The sequence below is a fragment of the Gracilinanus agilis genome, chromosome 1 (assembly GCF_016433145.1).
Source record: "Gracilinanus agilis isolate LMUSP501 chromosome 1, AgileGrace, whole genome shotgun sequence".
Taxonomy (NCBI): domain Eukaryota; kingdom Metazoa; phylum Chordata; class Mammalia; order Didelphimorphia; family Didelphidae; genus Gracilinanus; species Gracilinanus agilis.
This window is the reverse complement of record NC_058130.1, coordinates 1,790,561-1,807,635: the sequence shown is the minus strand read 5'-3', so window position 1 is coordinate 1,807,635 and position 17,075 is coordinate 1,790,561. Positions and strand designations below refer to the sequence as shown.

At 56.4% G+C, this 17,075-nt stretch overlaps 1 protein-coding gene across 1 annotated transcript in view; it reads right to left on the bottom strand.

The window, feature by feature from the left end:
- The window catches only part of ARPP21 (cAMP regulated phosphoprotein 21), an 84,763-nt gene that overhangs the window by 22,476 nt on the left and 45,212 nt on the right, over nucleotides 1-17,075 (bottom strand). Inside the window, exons 15-18 of the mRNA XM_044656754.1 lie at nucleotides 12,880-13,049; nucleotides 11,829-11,933; nucleotides 10,224-10,484; nucleotides 6,538-6,679 (exon numbers count right to left, since the gene is read on the bottom strand). Of these exons, the coding sequence (XP_044512689.1) occupies nucleotides 6,538-6,679; nucleotides 10,224-10,484; nucleotides 11,829-11,933; nucleotides 12,880-13,049 (678 nt within the window). The remainder of the gene's footprint in view (nucleotides 1-6,537; nucleotides 6,680-10,223; nucleotides 10,485-11,828; nucleotides 11,934-12,879; nucleotides 13,050-17,075) is intronic.

Here is a 17,075-nt window from a genome sequence, read left to right as displayed (position 1 = left end):
ATCCCCCAAAACGTGCTTTGTGTCGCTGTCACAAAATGGGGCTAACAGCCCTCATCTGGTCCCCGCTCACTCCATGAGCTGCTTGATAGGCATTTCTGGTTCAAAGGCCCCTTCCTCCATGAAGCCTCCTTTGATTCATCAGGGTAGAGATGCTCTTTCCTCCTCTCGCTTCTCAGAGCGCGTGGCTCATATGTCTCCTGTGTCGTCGTTCTCAGTCTGCCTTCAAGTATCTCCTCCCCGCTAGAGCAGAAGCGATTTGAAGACCAGAAAGACGTCCAGCCATCTCCTCGCCTCAAAGGAGCCAGGCATGGCATGGCATAGACACAAGATGCCCAGGAAATGCCACATGAATGGATTTAAATCCAACTCCGAGGCCCCTCGGGGCCCCCTCAGCATCCGTTCCCTGTCCCTGTCCAAAGCATCAGAGCCACGCAGAGAGACACCAGGTGCACGAGCCCCTGCAGACCAGCATGCTAATTAGATCTTGGCACCGCCTGAGTCTCTAAGCTTCTTCAGACTTCAGAGGCCATCTGGCCTGCCCAGGGAGAACCAGGACTCCCAAGTACGCCCCCCCCCCCGCCAAGCAAATGGCATCCAACCTCTATTTGAAGCCTTCCAGTGAAGGGGCGGGGGGAGTGCGCGGATTGCCAGGGCAGCTCTTTCCAGTTTGGAGAGCTTGGGTTGTTAAGGAGTTATTTCTGAACTCCAGCCTCACTTTGCCTCTTTGCAGTTTGCACCCATTGCTCCCAACTCCGGGGCCAAGTAGAGTGAGATTAACTATTCTTTATGTGGCAGCCCTTCATGCATTGAAGGTACCAGCATGCATTCCCCCGTCTTCTTTTCCCTCTATAAAGCTTCCTTTCTCCCCGTATTGGCTCCTCATGCGGGAGGACCACAAGCCCCTTCCTCGTCCTGGCTGCTGCCTTCTGGACACGTCTACTGGAGAAAAGGCTTTCCCAAGTACACTCGTGCTCCGGCTGAGCTTTCACCCAGGAAGAGCACAGCAGCCCATTCTCCAGCCTAGCCCGCGCCACCCCGCCTCTCACGATGGGATCGGAGCCTGAAAATCAGAATGGGTGGCCTTTCTCTCTTCCTCTCCCCATCTACACTGCACACCGAAACTCACTGGCGATGGCTCGGCCATCAAAGCCAGGCTTCCTTTGTCCCTGGCGATGTCCAAGAGTGGTGGTTGGCCTCAGCAGGGAAGCCGAGGGCTTTCTCCCTGCCTCCTCACGGCCCTTGGCTAAAAGGCACTTCTGTCCCATCACTTGCGCTTCACAGACGCTGGCAGAAAACACGTGGTCTCCCCTGCTCCACTGCCAGGGTTAGGCACACTGCCTGGTGCATAGTAGGTGCTTTGGGCAATGCTAGCATGAACACACACACACACACACACACACACACACACACACACACACACGCACTCTGTCTATCATCTAGCTAGCGAGCGAGTTATCCTGAAAAGCTGCCCTGAACTTTTCCTGGTAGTCTCCTGGCTGAAGAATTTCTTGCATGTGATGCCTTTGGCTGTATTCGTGTCTCCTCTCCTGGCTTGTGTCTTCTGGAAATGGATGGCCGTATCTGCTTCTCCCTTCTTCCTATATGATAGATATTCCATGTTGTTTCTGTTTGGGTTCGGAGAGCGCCTTCTTAAGGAGCTCTTCCTTTTCTCTTCTAAAGCTCGTGACTCAGTTGACACCATTGGCAAAAACACCATCTGTGACCCTATCATTTACAGCGTATTTCCCAGGGCTTCTTGATTATTAGGAAAACTTTCCAGATTCCACACAGTCATCTCATTTGTGCATCAGGTTGAACAGAGCTTGGGCAATGTTTTGTGGATTCTGTAACCACCACATGGGACTATGGGCTATTTAGTGTTATCGTTACTGCCGTTGCTATTCTTATTCCAAAGAATTGCTTCCCAAGCATTCTCCCACAGCAAACCACTCTTCACTGTCAACTGTTTCTTTGTCACTTCTCCGGGGAATGGCCCCTGTAGTCTGCCAGGTGCTAAATTCTATTAGTTCTGATTCCAGAGCATAGGCACAATTCCTGAATCTCCCTTCTTTTCTTCGTTCTCACGTCCACAAGCTTTGTCTAGGCCCTCACCGATGGGACGATCCTAATAGGATTCTGAGTATTCATGTGGGCTCTAGTCTCTCCCCTTTTTAGTGCATTCTTCATACTGCTGCTCTCTTGTCCATAGGATCCTCCATTATAAGAGGAGGGGGCCGTGAAGGCCATGCATTCGAAATTCCTCATTTTGTAAGGGAGAAAACAGAGACTCAGAGACATTAAATTCCTTGCCCAAGGTTAGGGCCAGCATGGCCAAGAGCTATGATTTGCATACATGGTTTTGACTCTAGATTCAACCCATTGCCCACTGGCGTCTACTGCCTTCTCTATGTACGAATGGCGCGGGCATGAAAACCGGCATGCTGACATCCTTAGAAGGGCTTAGAGAGACCCTGGTCACCCTTCGAGAACCAACACAGTCCTGTGGAGTAGCTATTGGGAAGCAAGGCCAAGCATGAAGCCCATGGGCTGAGAAGGACCAGCCAAGAAGATCAGCATGAACGGAATCGCCCACCTTCCAAATAGCGTGCGATGGTGAGCGCAAAGGATCCAGGTAGAGACAAGGCCTCCACTGGAATCACACCAAGGGGAACCCCCAAATTCTCTCCCTTAACAGTGAGACCTGGAGCCCGATATCTGCCAGCTGCAGCCTGGAGACAGGGAAGGTGACAAGTGGGCAGGAGTGTGGAAACAAGCTCAACCAAGCCGAGCCAGAGTGGATCTGGGGCTTCGCACCACGGGGCATTCTCAAGATTGCCTTTTCGTGCTTTCCATCTCAGCTGGAATTTGAAACCTTTCACATATCCATGGCAGATGCCCAATGAAACACGTTAGGTTGCCCCCTAAAAGGGTCCCTCAGTCGATGCTGAAAAGCACATTTTGGATAAAGAAAAAAACCAAAGGTGAGTAAAACCTCATCCAGGTTACCTCCAGCTCTCCCCACCTCCTCCACGGGCATTTTCTGTCCAGCGCACAGGCACGGGCTCAATTTCCATCAGAGAGGCTGGCGTTTGGTTTGGCCCCTCTACTTTTAAACATCAGCTCCAACGACGGCAACAGCGTTCTTCAGTGCCACGACGCCCGTGAGCCCCGCGGCAAAATCACTGGTTCTGGATCGTTCAAACTCTCAGATTCAAAGCTGGAACACTTGACGTCCAATATTATCTGGCCCCTCTTGGTCTGTCTGACTGCGCTGCCAGCTCCTCCCTCATCTACCCATCAAGTTGTTCAGGTTTCCCATATGTGAAAGTGAGCAGCGGAGACCTCGCAGCACCACAGAGCTCCCTCTCTTCTCCTGAGAATAAGCAGACTCCTTTGGAGGTGACCAAATCCTGGGAAACTTTTTGTAGCCACCCGTGTCTGACGAAGCTAGGGAGGGGGGCCAGGGAGGTCGAGGTCATTGTCCTTACCCCAGTCACTTGAGTTTTGATCTAGGCCAATTCATCCGCCTGCCATGCCTGAGAGTATGTGGGGAATTTTTAACTCTAAGACAGAGAGCTGTGTGAAGCAAGAGGCTGTGATCCACAGTCTCTTAGAACCACATCTGACTTCCGGGAACCAAAATCTTCCCCCCAAAATGCTTTGTGTTCATTTTTTTAGCCCTTATCTCCTCACTGTAACTAAATATGGGTTCTAAGGCATTAAGAGTGGTTAAGACTAGGAAACTAGGGTAAAGAGACTTGCTCAGAATCACACAGGTAGGCAGTATCTGAGCTCAAATTTGAACCCAGGACCTCCCATCTCCAGGCCTGGATTTCTATCCCCTGAGCCTCCTAGCTGCCCCCTTCATATTGTTATCATTGTTATTTTTTTGGTATGGACTTATGTATATGCAGGTTGTCTTCCACAGTAGAATGTCATGTTCTAGAGACCAGGAACTGTCTCCTTTTTGTCCTTGTATCCCTCAAGGCCAATGTATATTGTGACTGAGTCACGCTGATTCAGCAACAAAAAAGTGAAAAGACGAAGCTACCTTTCTGACTTCTGGTCTACTGTCTCCTTAGCTGGTGTGACGGCTTATAGCTTCCCTATCCAACTGTGACCAGAGCTGCCAACTTGCCCTTGTCAGAAAGAGGCTTCCCAGCCACTACACCTTATTAGACTGGCTAAGGGATGGTCAGAGGATGGTCCTGCGGCCTCCAGAAAAAGTGACTTCAACTCATTCCATCTGCATTACTAGCTGTTCCCTCATACATTCCCTCTAGACCGAAGGCCGGGGCTCCTTTCTCCCCGTTTGAATGGGCCTCCTCACTTGGCGATTGGCACTGTCCAGCTGCCTCTTCTATGTCCTCCTGGCCCTTTTCCTCTGCCCCCCCCCTTGGGGCTCCTCGCTGCCACCACGCTATTTTTACTCTTCCATCCTAAGGGGAGAGCCTTGGGGCTTTCCATTCTCTCTTGAGGTTCTCCTCTCCCCCAAAGCACAGGCTCGTCTTTTCTCCCTTGATAACCAGGTCCTCCATCCCCAGTTCATGGCGGTGAAAAACTCCCCAAAGGTAGATTTCCAGACTCACATCTTCCCTCTGGGCCTAACATTTCCCTGGGATGAGGATGGAAGAGGAAGCATACATTCGCCTTTTCCCACAAGCGCTCATGAGCATGTTGCTAGATGCCCCCCAAGCGCCTCGCCAGGTGACCCATTCCATGCTCAGATGGCTCTAATGGTCAGGAAGGGTCATTACTATTATTACTATTATTGTTGTTGTTATTTCTTGTTTCTCTGGAATCGAGGCCAGTTTGCCCCTCATCTGGCCAAGAACAAAATGCCTCACCTCTCTTTCATTTGCCACGGGCCTGGCCTTCAGTCCCCCCCTCAAAAACCCCAATACTCCCCCTCTGGATTAGAGGCAATACAAAGTACCGACTCCAAGGCAGAAAAGTCATAAGGGCTAGGCAAGGGGGGTGAAGTGACTTGCTCAGGGTCACACAGCTCCAAAGTTTCTGAGGCCCGATTGGAACTGGGACTTCTTGTCTCTAGGCCTGGCTCTCTATCCACTGAGCCACCCAGCTGCTCCAGCCTGCAGTCTCTTATTTGATCTTTACAACAATTCTGGGCATTCTTTACAGTCATTGACTCCATTTTACAGATGAAGTAACTGAGGCTTTAAGACGTTATATGATTTGCCTATGGTCATGCGGCATGGCGTTGAACCCAGTTTTCCCAGACTCTTCCCCTGGCCCTTCCCACCCTCATATGAAGCTCTGGGGTCTTCCAGGAATATGTGCTTTATCCCTCCCATAGAAGAGGAGTCTGCCGGGCAGCCCTGGACTAGGTGTCCATCAGCACACGGGTGTGTCTAGATGACCTCTGGGGGCCCCCCCATTCCCATGTGGCCCACGTGGTCCTGGGCTCTTTGTGGCTCTGCCACTCAAGAACAAGCACCTTCTTGTCTATTCAAAGGGGCTCCAGACCTGGGGGGGGGGGCTTCCCGGAGCTCAGAGATTAGCCGGTCAGGGAGCCTGGAGGTGGCCGCCTGGGGCACCTCGCACCCAGCGCTGAGCTAAGACCTCAGGGCCGAAGAGGGCCTCCCCTCCCACTGGAGCCCCTGGAGCCAAGGCCCGGCTACAGTCATGCACAGGTCAGCGACTTCCAGGCTTCAGGAGAGGATGTCCCGCAGCGCATGGAAGGGTGGCCCTGGGGCCGGGGAGCCTGGGTCCAGATGCCTCTTGGGCCACACCGGGGGCCAGGCGGCTCCCACGCACTTACCTGCCACGCTGCTCCAACCACAAGCTGTCTGCGTGGCCCTTAGCGGGCTGCACGCTCTGATGCTTTCCGAGGCGTGGAGCCTTGGCGTCACCCCAGGGCGTCAGCTGGGTCCAGGGTGCCGACAGCCCCTGCTCCACCATCTTGGCCGGTGTCGCGGCCCTTGTCCTCGGGCTCGCTTCTTCCGTGTCCGCAGGGGCGGCCACAGCAGGGAAAGAGACCGGTTCACTGTGAGACCTGCTACTCACTCTCTGACAGTGTAACGGCCCCCCTTCCTGCTGCACACTTGCTCGCTGGCGGCAGGGCGCCGGCCCAGTGGGACGCTGGCTGGCTGGGCAGCAAACTGATTCCTCAGGCTGAGTTGAGGTGCCCACGCAAGTGCAGCTCTGGGCCGGGAAAGGCAACATTCTCACGTGGTTCGGGCTCACTTCTTCGGTGCCAGAAGATGCAGATGCCCCCCCCCCGCCGCCCCCACTGTCGGTCTTAGTAGAAAATGCCGGAAGCTCCTCCCAGGAAAGTGCCCGATTCTTTTTGGTTCCGAGGAGATGGAGCAGGGGAGGCGCCCAGTGGCTTCAGCAGAGCCCAGGGAGGCTCTGGGAAGAGCGCAGGACCCCAGGCTGTCTCTCTGCTCCCATGGAGGCTGGCGCGCCTCCTTGTACAGCTTCCCACGTGCCCCCCCAAACCCCGGTGTCTTAAAGAGAAACGCGTGGTGAAAGAGCCCCCCCCACCCCCCATGACAGGAAATCAGGCGCAGGTACCTGTTTGCTGGGCAGCAGGAGGTGGCGGGGGCTGTGGCATCTGGGCACTCCTCTGGGCACCATACTGGACTGAGCCCACTGGCCGGTACTGCTGAGACGATGAGGTAGGGAACTGACCCGGTGGGTAATAGTAGACTGGCATCTGCTGCAGGAGAGAAGGGTGGAAGAGCCATGAGCGCTCCGTGCTGCCAGCCTAGCTAGCGTCTGTTCTTCTCTTTGGATTCCTCCCCAGCCTGCCTACAGCAGCCAGACCCCTCCGCAGGCTCCTTCGAATGTCGCCTCCCCAAGGGAGCGCACCGGCTCTCTTGTCTCCCCCTCGGCAACCTCCAGAGGGCGCCGGGCTCATCACCAGCATTTCATGCCCATTTCCAGGATTAAGGGTCAGACTCGAGCAATTCAAAGGGGGCGATTTAGACCAGCAGGAGGAGAAATGGAGGCGGAGTCACACGGGTGCCTCACGTGCAGACGGAGATGGAGGGATCGCAGGCGGTGTCAGTGGAAGCAAAGGGGGCTGCGGCTAGAGATGGAAGTGCAGGGCTAAGTTCTACGAGGAGTCCCACGTGAGAACAATGGGTGGAGTGGGCCAAGAGACCCGGACAAACAGCACGTACACACACCCTGGCTATTCTCACTGCCGAGAAGGACGCTGGCTGGGCTGCCTCACAAGGCGGTGGGCCTTCCTTGAAGGGCTTCCCACAGAAGCCGCCCCCACGGTCATTGGGTTCTAGGGCAGCTTCTGGGGCACGGCTGGGTCTGATCATCAGGGCTCTACGGGGAGGCCACAGAAGCAGGGGCAGCCTTGCGGGAGGCTAGACTCACAGAAAGGATTCAGAATCTCCTTGAGGCTGGAGGCTGCGGGAAGGGAAGGGGCTCGGGTGCTGGCTTTTCAAGATGACTGGCTCTCAGCGTCACAGGTAGACTGAACTTCCAAGTCGGGGGCCTCGTCCACAAGCACACAAGAATCTCCTCCCCACATAGCTACCCTTTGTGTGAAGACCTCTGAATTCAGGGAGCCCCCTCCCTCCTGTGGCGGCAGCCCCCCTCCCCTTGGGGACAGGACTAATGCTAAGAAAACTTTCCCCGATTTGGAGCCCCAAGTTGCCTCTTTTCACCTTCCACCCAGTGCCGGGACTCCTGCCTCCCGGGAACAACCAGCAGAAGCCAGTCATCTCTTCTCCATGCCAGAGCCAAGCACTTGAGCTCTCCTGTAGCCTTGTCTTTTCCAGCCTCCCGATCCCCTCAGGGTGCTTGCCTGGGTGGTTGTGGTCCTGATCTCTATCCTTTCTCCCGGCTGGGGCCTTGAGGACAGCTCTAAAGCACTGTCCAGGGGCCAAGTCCCAAGGACTAGAACAGTCAGGCCGAAACCCCAGTGACGTCCTTGACTCCAGGGTGCTGTTGAGGCCAAATCAGAGGCTCCGTGAGCGTATCTCTGCCCTCCTCACAGATACTCTGAAGCCACACATGCTGCACCTCTTGGGCGAGTCTGCCCTCCTCCGTGGGGCAGTTTGTCATCCTTGCACCATCTCGGCCTTTCTCCAAGCTGAGCTTTACTTGGTTCAAGGCCAAGCTTGTCCCCAGCCACCCTGGAGAGCTCTCGCTTGGGCACTGGGACCATCAGGCACCTCTCTGTGGATCTGGGCCGGCACTTGATGCTCTTTGGCTAACTGGCTCCCCACCCTCACCTGCGGAAGAGCAGCTGGATTTTTGGTGAAAGGGGCACCTCCGTGGCCTCCCTCCGCAGCCTCCCTCTGCCTAGGAGCCGGGAGATGACAGGCCACGTGCTCAACAGAACAGAGACTGCCGAGGCCGCACTTCCACATGCAGGAAGAAGATAATAGACCAGCCAGTGGCAGAGGGAAGGAGGGAAGGAGGGAAGGAGAGGGAGTTCAGGCCTGGTGGAGTGTGAGTACACATCTGGCCCCTCGGGACTCTAAACAAAGGGTTCCAGAAAATCAGGGCAGCGGTTTGGCCCACACAGAGGCTGCATGAATGTGTTCCCTCCCCAGCCACAAAGGACAAAGGCAGGGCCCTCCTCTTCCTTGATGTCATCAAGTTCTCCCCTCCTCCCCGCACAGACATGTGTTTCCTCTGTCTGTAGATGCCTGGCCTGTCACATCCAGAAGGGCAAGGAGAGATCTTCTCTAGCTTAAGAAAGGAGCTTGTGATCTTGCAGTCTACTTGCATACCTATGGTGACAGAAGACTCACTACCATTCAGGGGAGGTTACCCATTCCATTTTGGGACAATACAGATTGGAATTGGCCCCATTCCTGGCCCATAGATGGAGTATTTGATTTGTCTTCTGGACCCCAAGTGCCATTGGGAGATGACTGGAAAGGTTAGTTCCAAACCCAGCATCCTCTCCTGCTGCACTCAATTTGCGCCGCGTTGCCCCTGGGCATTAATATTTGTTTTAGGGTTGGTTGTGGCCCACCCTGGAGCCCCCATGGGGAATGACTTATCACTCAGAGGGACTGTAAGCATCTCTCCATACTCTTCTTCTTCCCCCTCCCCCAAGAGGGATCGCAGCACCCTGGGGCTCCTGCAGTGCAGCACTTCCTTAATGCCAGGACACTGTGATTGAGCAGAATCTTCTTTTTTTCTTGGAGGAAGACCTCAGGGCTGGATCCTGCCGAGTCCTGCCTTGGGCAGTAGGCCGGGTCAAAGCCATGGGATGCCGTCTTGGCAGAAGGGCAGGGGGACCTTCAAGACCTTGGACCCACGACGTTCCTGACTCCTGCACAGATGTCCTTGTCTTTCCCAGAGCAGGAGCGCCAGCCTTTCTAATCAGAGCTGAGAAGGGGACGTATCCACGAGGACCACTGAGGGGGAACCGCTGTCACGGGAGCCGTGTTTCGTGGTCTCCCTCGGGGCCGCAGTGGTTTGCAGCGCCAACGAGGAATTTATTCATGAGCCAAGTTCAGTCACTCGAGGAGATGACAGCACATTCTGCATTCTGAACAGCCCAGGCAAGGTGAAGGTTCCTAATGAGGCTGGCCTCGTGCAGCTGGAAACTGGGCCAGGAAGCTCATCTGCCCATTTTGCTTCCTGACAGTAATGAGCAGTCCCATCCAGCCCAGAGCCCCAGGAGGTGGCTGTGGGTATTTGGCGGTGAGCAGTCGCACACCATCCATCTTGGAGGAGACAGTAAAAAGCACTGATCTGTGGTGTCTTGCATGTTCGAGCCAATTAAAGATGATGAACGGCTACCTGTGGCAGCCTGGAGCAGCTCCGTCAGCCCACAGGAGCTCGAGGACACGGGCTGTCCACTTTCAGATTCCAGGCAGTGTGGAGGGAGGACTGAGGAGGAGGCACTCTCCCTGGTCTGGGAGCACCATGGCTCTGTCTCTCGACCACCACGGCTGGGCCGCCCACAGAGGGGTCTCACAGGCATCTGGGTCCCCCCAAGCTTTCCTCCCATGGCCTCTTTTCCCCTGCAAGAGGGAGCCTGGATTATATCATGGGGCGCCTCTTGGATGAATGATGGGAATCGGTCATCGTTGAATCATTGCTTCCCATTGAGAAGGCGGATGGCCACCCTCTGCTCAGCCTTTGCTCCAGGTTTTCAGGGTAGGCCAGCATCGCGCCATGCCCCTGACTGTCCTAGAAAGGATGCGACACCCACATAGTGCTGGATCGGGAAATACAGCTGGGGGAGGCATGAATAAACAGCAGAAAGCACCTACCTGGGCAGGGGAAGCCTGCTGCACAAACCCTTGGGGTGCTGGGGACGGCTGGAGGACTTGCTGAGAGAGGGGAGCCCCGGAGCCTGAGAACCCTCCAGGAGGAAGCTGCTGACCCGCAGAGGCAAGGACATAGCCTGGCTGCTGGCCTGGCTGCTGCAGGAGGGGCTGCGGGTAGACAGGCCCAGCCGGAGGCTCGGGGGCGTCTCCTGACGACTGGCGGCTCAGGCTTATTTGGCTGAACTGGGTGGCCATGTCATCCCTCTAGGAGCCAAAGAAGCAAAGAAGGAGATCAAGCAAGGGGCCTTCTGGGCACGGGGCCGAGGGGCACGGAGGGGAGCAGGCCACGGGAGAGAAGCGCGCCCCAGAGCCCAGTTCAGGAGAGAGCGTTCCAGGCCAGGGAAGAAAACGGAAGGCCGGGAGGTCGAGCTGCCCCTCTTTCCTCCGGGGCTCAAGGACCTGGGAGTCACCCTGGCCACCATCCGGCCAGGAGCCAGGGAGAGATGGGGGCCCAGAGGCGTCGAGGCGTTAGACTTGCCTCCCGGGGGAGTGGGCCCAATAGGTGACTCTCCCACCCTTCCTCTCAATGAGACGAGTCCGGGAAGAAGCTGGCTATCTGCGTTCTCGCCCATGAAGCCCACTAGCCAGGCCTAAGCCCCTTAGCAGAGACACTGGACCATCAGCCAATGGCCCGCATCCTCCTCCCTCCCAGGCCTGCTGCTGATGCGGAAGAAGGCTGGGCCACCCATGGGAGTGGGGAGATTAGAGGGGGGGCAGCAGAGGGATTTCTAGTACCCCCCCCCCAGAGGAACTGCTTTGTTTATTGGACCAGCCAGAAACACTCACACACACTCACCCACACCCACGTACACACTCACACACATGTACACACACTCACACACACTCACTCACACTTACACACTTACACACTCACATTCACTCACATTCACTCACACACACTTACACACACACACACACACACACACACACACACACACACACAGGAGTGGCTGCCTCGTGCTTTACTCGGAGGACTCAAAGCTAAGGAATTCAGCCCATGAGAGATCCGCTGGGGAAAAGCCCCAAGCCTGGAAGCTTCCTCAGGGGAGGGGCCGCCCTGGCCTCAGTTTCTCTTTGTCTCCTGCCCATCATAGTCTTGTTCGTTGGAGGGTGAGAAGTGAAGCCCCAGATGCTGGTCGAGGATGGACGCTGGGTGGAAGATGGGCCGAAACCCCCTGGCTAGGGGGAGGCAGGGCTCCCTGCTTTCCAGGGTCCGAGGCCACCTGTGAGCTGGACTGGAGTGGCCAAGCCCCGGGGAGTCTGTGCCTGCTGTGGGGTCGGGGCTGTCCACGGCCTCTCCCACCAACGCCCCGGGCAGGCTGCCTGCCTTGCGGGGGAGCTCTTTGGGCTGCTTCTGTTCCAGGGAAGCCAGCCCTGAGGAGAACCCCAGTGCAGAGGTCAAAGGCCAGCGGGCTCTGGCTGCCCCTCCGGCCCCTCCTGCCCCTCTCTCACCTCCCCCCCCTACACAAAGACACCCTCAGTTACACCCTCATATTTGCACACACTCTTCCCAGCATGCCAAGTGAAGCAAACATGCAGACGTCATACCACAGGAAACTGCTGGACGGGAGACACGGGCAGGAGATGCTGGGGAGGGTAGGAGACCGAGGGGTACGGCCCTGATTGAGCCGAAGCCTGCAGAGCCTGGAGAGGCTGGGGAGAGACAAAGGCCGGGTCACCCCTGCCTCGCCGCCGGCTCCTCCTCTCCCCTCCCTCTCTCCCACGGAGCGGGCTGCCTGCCTGGGCCAGACATGGCGTCCTGCCTCGGGGACCTCTCTCAGCCTCTGCTGAGTGCCAGCTTAGCGTAGCAGGGGGCGAGCAGGGCCCCCACACAGATGCTCTTCTGGCGGACGGAGGGAGGGATGAAGCGTGTGGCACAGCGGCCAGAGTCAGCCTGGAATGGGGCTCGCTGCTCTCCTCGGGGCCCCCAGAGTCCAGGAGGACTGGTCTGGGAGCCGGGCCTCCTCTCTGCCCGGCCCCCCAGCATGGCCACGGCCCTCTGGCCCTCGGAGAACCCTGAGCAGGGCAGGGAGAGGATGACTTGGGCACATCGGCTATAAGCGGGCCCAGCTTTGGCTCGGCTCCAGAGAGCAGAACCCGGAGTCTTGGGTCTCGGGCTTAAAATCGGGAGCCCCTCGCTCCAAGGGGGAGCTTGGCCAGCCTGGAGGGAGGCCCTACAGAAAGGTGGCTGGTTCTCCGTCCTAGCAGGCCTCCTAGCAGGGGACAGAGAGCACGCTGCAGAGACACAGCGTGCTTGCATGGGTGCCTTCGAGATCCTTTCCAGCTCTGGAAGAAGGTGGGAAGCCTTGGCTGGAGTACGACCCTGGTGGTGGGTGGAACGACTTAGACGGGGAAATGGAACTCTAAGGGTGCAGGAGGGGAGCCGCAGGCCCCCGAGTCCTGTGTGATGGAGCCGAGGCTCCCCGAGAAGCGCCTTGTCCAAGTCACACAGCCCTAAGTGGAAGGGGCAGGATCTGAGCCCCAGGGACTGGCTCTGTCAGCTCCTCCGAAGAAGCCAAGGCACGGGAGCCGGGACGTGGGGGGGACGTCCCTGAAATCGCCTCCTCCCCCGGGGCCCGTCGGGTCCAGCCTGCCCTACCTGGGTGACGAGATGGCTGGCCATCTGCTGCTGGGGCGGCTGCCCCTGCTGCGGGGCCTGGGCGGAAGGCTGCTGCTGGGCCTGGCCCCCCATCGGACTCCTCGCGGGCTGCTGGCTGCCGGGGGGGTTGTAGATGGCCGGCGTTCCATCGGGGTTCACGAAGGGCTGGCCTGAAACAAGACGGGTGCCGCCTGAGGATGGGCTGGGCTCCCCTCCCCCCTTGGAGGAAGCCCTGGCTCAGGCACCCATTTGGCTGAGTAGCCCAAAGGGCAGGGCCGGAGGAAGCTGCTTGGAGACCCCCCGGAGGCTGGAGCTTCTCCCCTGGCCATCGAGCCTACCCAAATGGCAGCATTTGCTCCCAGTGACCCCACGGCGGAGCCTGGCTCGGGCTCGCTCTTCGGCCAAGCCTGGGTGCCGCTTTCTGCCCATAGCCATCTAAGGGCCTGCCAGGAGTTTTACCAGAAGCCTAATGCATGTCCGGGCCCCGTGCCCTGTGGGGGGGGATACTGGCTGCTGGCTTCCCAGCACAGAGAGGGAGCTGGGCAGCCGCCTCCAGCCGCTCCCCTCCCCAAAGAGGAAGGGCCAGTTTCTAGTCACCGGTCATTGGTCAGGAGCTGGGCCCTGCCCTGAGAGTCCCTGGCGAGGAGAAGGCCCCAGCCAGGCCCCTGAAAGGAGCAGAGGCCCAACCTCGAGGTCCCTCTCTCCATGGTTCTGATAGAAATACTCTCCTTTTGGGGGGATTTCGAGGTAGCTGAAAGCTTTATGGACATTATCAGTGGGACCCTCACAACAGCCCCGTGGGGGCAAGGGAGACGCTGGCGCCCCTTTTACAGACAAAGAAAGTGAGTGGCACAAGGTTGAGTGACTTGGCCAGAGTCATTCAGCCAGGGAGTGCCTGAGGTTAGGTGTGAAGGGGGTCTTGCCGATCTCAAGTCCAATACTGTAGCCGTAGGACTGCACCCCCAGGAATGGCCCTGGGGACGCCCAGTTTGGGCTGGGCCCAGACTCTTGTGATGAACTGATCAGGGAAGTGAGTTAGTCTGTTTGTGAGTATTTATCGGAGAGCATCTCTGAGCCAGCGGCTGTGCTGTGCTGTGTGGGATACAATAAGAGGCAAAAATGGAGGTCCTCGGGGGCAGCTGGGTGGCTCAGTGGATTGAGAGTGAGGCCTACAGACGGGCTGTCTTCACTTTGGACACTTCCTAGCTTTGGGACCCTGGGCAAGTCACTTAACCCCCATGGCCTAGTTCTTCCTGCTTTTCTGTCTTAGAATTGATACTAAGAGGGGAAGCCGGGTGGCTCAATACTTAGAGAGCCAGACCTGGAAGGTCCTGGGTTCAAATCTGACCTTGGACACTTTCTAGCTGAATGACCCCCTGGGCAAGTCACAACCCCTACTTGATGCCTCTCTTCATTACACAAGACTCCAGTGAGGGGCAGGGGCCAGGATGGAATGCTGAAGCCTCTCGGTTTTCTATCTCTTAGGGGAGGCAGCAGCAGCGGACTCCCAGTGCACGTGCCCACCACAAGGACAAAGCTGGGTGGCTTTTATTCCGGTCCAAAGATCACAGAAAGCACAAAGGACTCTGGTAAATAGAGGCAATTCTAATCCCAGAAGCCTTTCTATATCGCTAGGGCTCGTCCCTGGGAAAGCCTTGGCGAGCCTGGAGAACAGTCCCTGCTTCAGAGAGCTGCCAGAGGAGTAGGACAGAGGGCTTTCCAGTTTGGAGAAAAGGGTGGCACCCACCAGCAGCCAGGTGGGGACCTCAGGAAATCCAATTCCTTCAACAGTGCAGGGAGTACAAGTGGGGAAGTCAAACCGAGGGGACTGGCCCACCGGCAGCAGTAGCTGGTGAGGAAGAGTCATGAGGTCATTGGAAAGAAAAATTGAGACAGTCAATGAACAAGTACTCCAGAGGCCTGGGCCCCGCAGCGGAGGGTTAAGGGAATAGAGATTGGGAGTAGGGAGGTACAGCAGGCTCTCAATGAGAGAGGGAGACAGCATTCCTTCAGGCCTATCTAGAAGTCCGAGGTCAGAGCACATCTGGAAGTAGAAGCTAGAGCCTGGAGCCTGGACAGTGGATGGAGGCCAGGGCGACTTTGGGTTCAGAATGTCTAGGACAGATGCCCCAGCATTGGGGTCAGCTCGAGGCCTTCCAAAGACTGGAAGCAGACAATACGGGAACTGGAGGCAGGAGAGATCATCAGGGAGGGTGCTGAGGGAACCTGGAAACAGGGGGACATCCGAATCAAGAGACAGAGGCTAAAGAGAGGCAGGAAATCGGAGAACTGTGATCACAAAGGGAGCCTGACAGATAGTGCTGGGGAGGGAGGCTGGCTGAGGCCAAGAGGAACAGGCCTTAGGGAGTGTCTCCACCAAGCTGATCTCTAGGTCACCACACACCTAGGCCTCTGGGATGATAAAGGAACCTTAAGTTTGCTGCTCTGCCCTGGGGCCAGGCAGACTCATACCCAAGAAGGAAGGCTTTCTGGATAGTGTTAAATCAGGACACGACTGGAATGAGATCATCTGGGCAGCCAGCCAGGGAGGCCAGCCCTCCTTTGAGCCCTCCTTATGAAAGGCGTGGGCCTGCTGGGTCCTTTCTGCCTTGTCTTACTGTCCTCAGCGGGGGCTTGACTTCAGGCCCCCCTCATTGTCCTTGCCTGTGGCATTTCCCCCGTAGAGGAAAGGCCAAAAGACCCTGGTGCCATCCGCCCTTGCTCTCCCTCCTCCTAACTGGTTTCCCCACACCAAAGACGTACAATCCACAACAACTAGATGAATATTTGGAGTCGCCCAGTGGGGGTGTCCAGTGGCCAGAACTTGGTATTCAGGGCCTCGTCTCCCGGCTCCCTTCGTTCTCTTCCCTTTCAGTGGAGGTGCCGAGAAGCCTCCCCTTCCTTTGTGGAGCTGCTCACTTTCTCCCACCTCTAGAATCCTGCCCTGGGCCCCCCGCCTGGACACGAAAGCTCCCTGATCTGACGTCCACGGTACTCCGAGCCCGTCTTCCTTTGCCAGCCTTTCTTGTACAAGGCTCGTCCCTTCAACTAGATCTCAAGGACCTTCATAGCCAAGGCCAAGCCTCATTCACCTTCTTACAGACCTCCGGGCTGCCTTGGGGAAGGAAAACACACATGAACGGTGCTGACTTCGGATTTGTGTTAGGAATCCCACGTCTGGGAAACACGCATACACAACACACACACACACACACACACACACACACACCAAACACAGATTTGGGCCTCGAAAGTCAAGCCTAGGGATCTTGGAGCATCTCATGGCATCTGACCAGCCATGGCTCTCATTCCAAAGGATGTTCTGCCCAATGGCTCCCAGAATAAACTCCTGAGCTCTCTGCAGACTCTTTGGTCTCTGGATGCCCAATAGCTGATGGCGTCTTACTTGTTCCTGGTTGTATCTGAAAGGGCCCCATTTCAAAAGCCACTGCCAGAGACGGAGGCCCGTCAGTGTCCTCGTCTCTCTCCGGATGGACTTAAGAGAGCCGTCAAAGTGGAAGGAAATCAAGCAGAACCAAAATGCCCCGTTTTTCACTGTTAAGTCAATCTTGGTAGCTGATGTTGGAATGAACGCGAGAGTGTCGAGAGATCCTAATGGGACCCCTCCATAGAGTGCTGATCCCCAAAGGTCAACCCAAAGGCAGCTGGCAGTAAGAGAATGTGTGGGATCTGCTTACTCCAATACCGAGATACCAGAGCAGTAACCCAGGGCTAACAGCCCCAACTGAGGCATCAGCTGATTGTGGAACCCAGTTGGCCCTTTGGCCTAACTGGAGCCCCAGTAAGTTGATGGGGGTGACTATATCCCTTAGCTGGATGCACTCTAGACCTTGGAAGTTTGGTCTATTAGGGTTAATTAATGAATGAATTGACTTGTTCTGGCTGCGGATTCATCTTAACTGATGATTAAAGGAATATTGGAAATAAAACCCCTTCCTGGCTGTCACAGGATCCTGCCGACTGAAGCCTCCCTTGGACCCCTGAGAATCCACAGGCAAGTGGCTTCTTGGAAAGGTGGCTTAATTGTTGAAAAGTTTAGGGGAAAGGGGAGCTGGGCAAAGATGGAAAGTGGGAATTGGGATTTCCTAAGTAAATCTAGGTTGGATAGCTTGTTGTTGAATCTTCAATTGATTATTTTTTCCATTTTTTTTAAACCCTTAACTTCTGTGTATTGG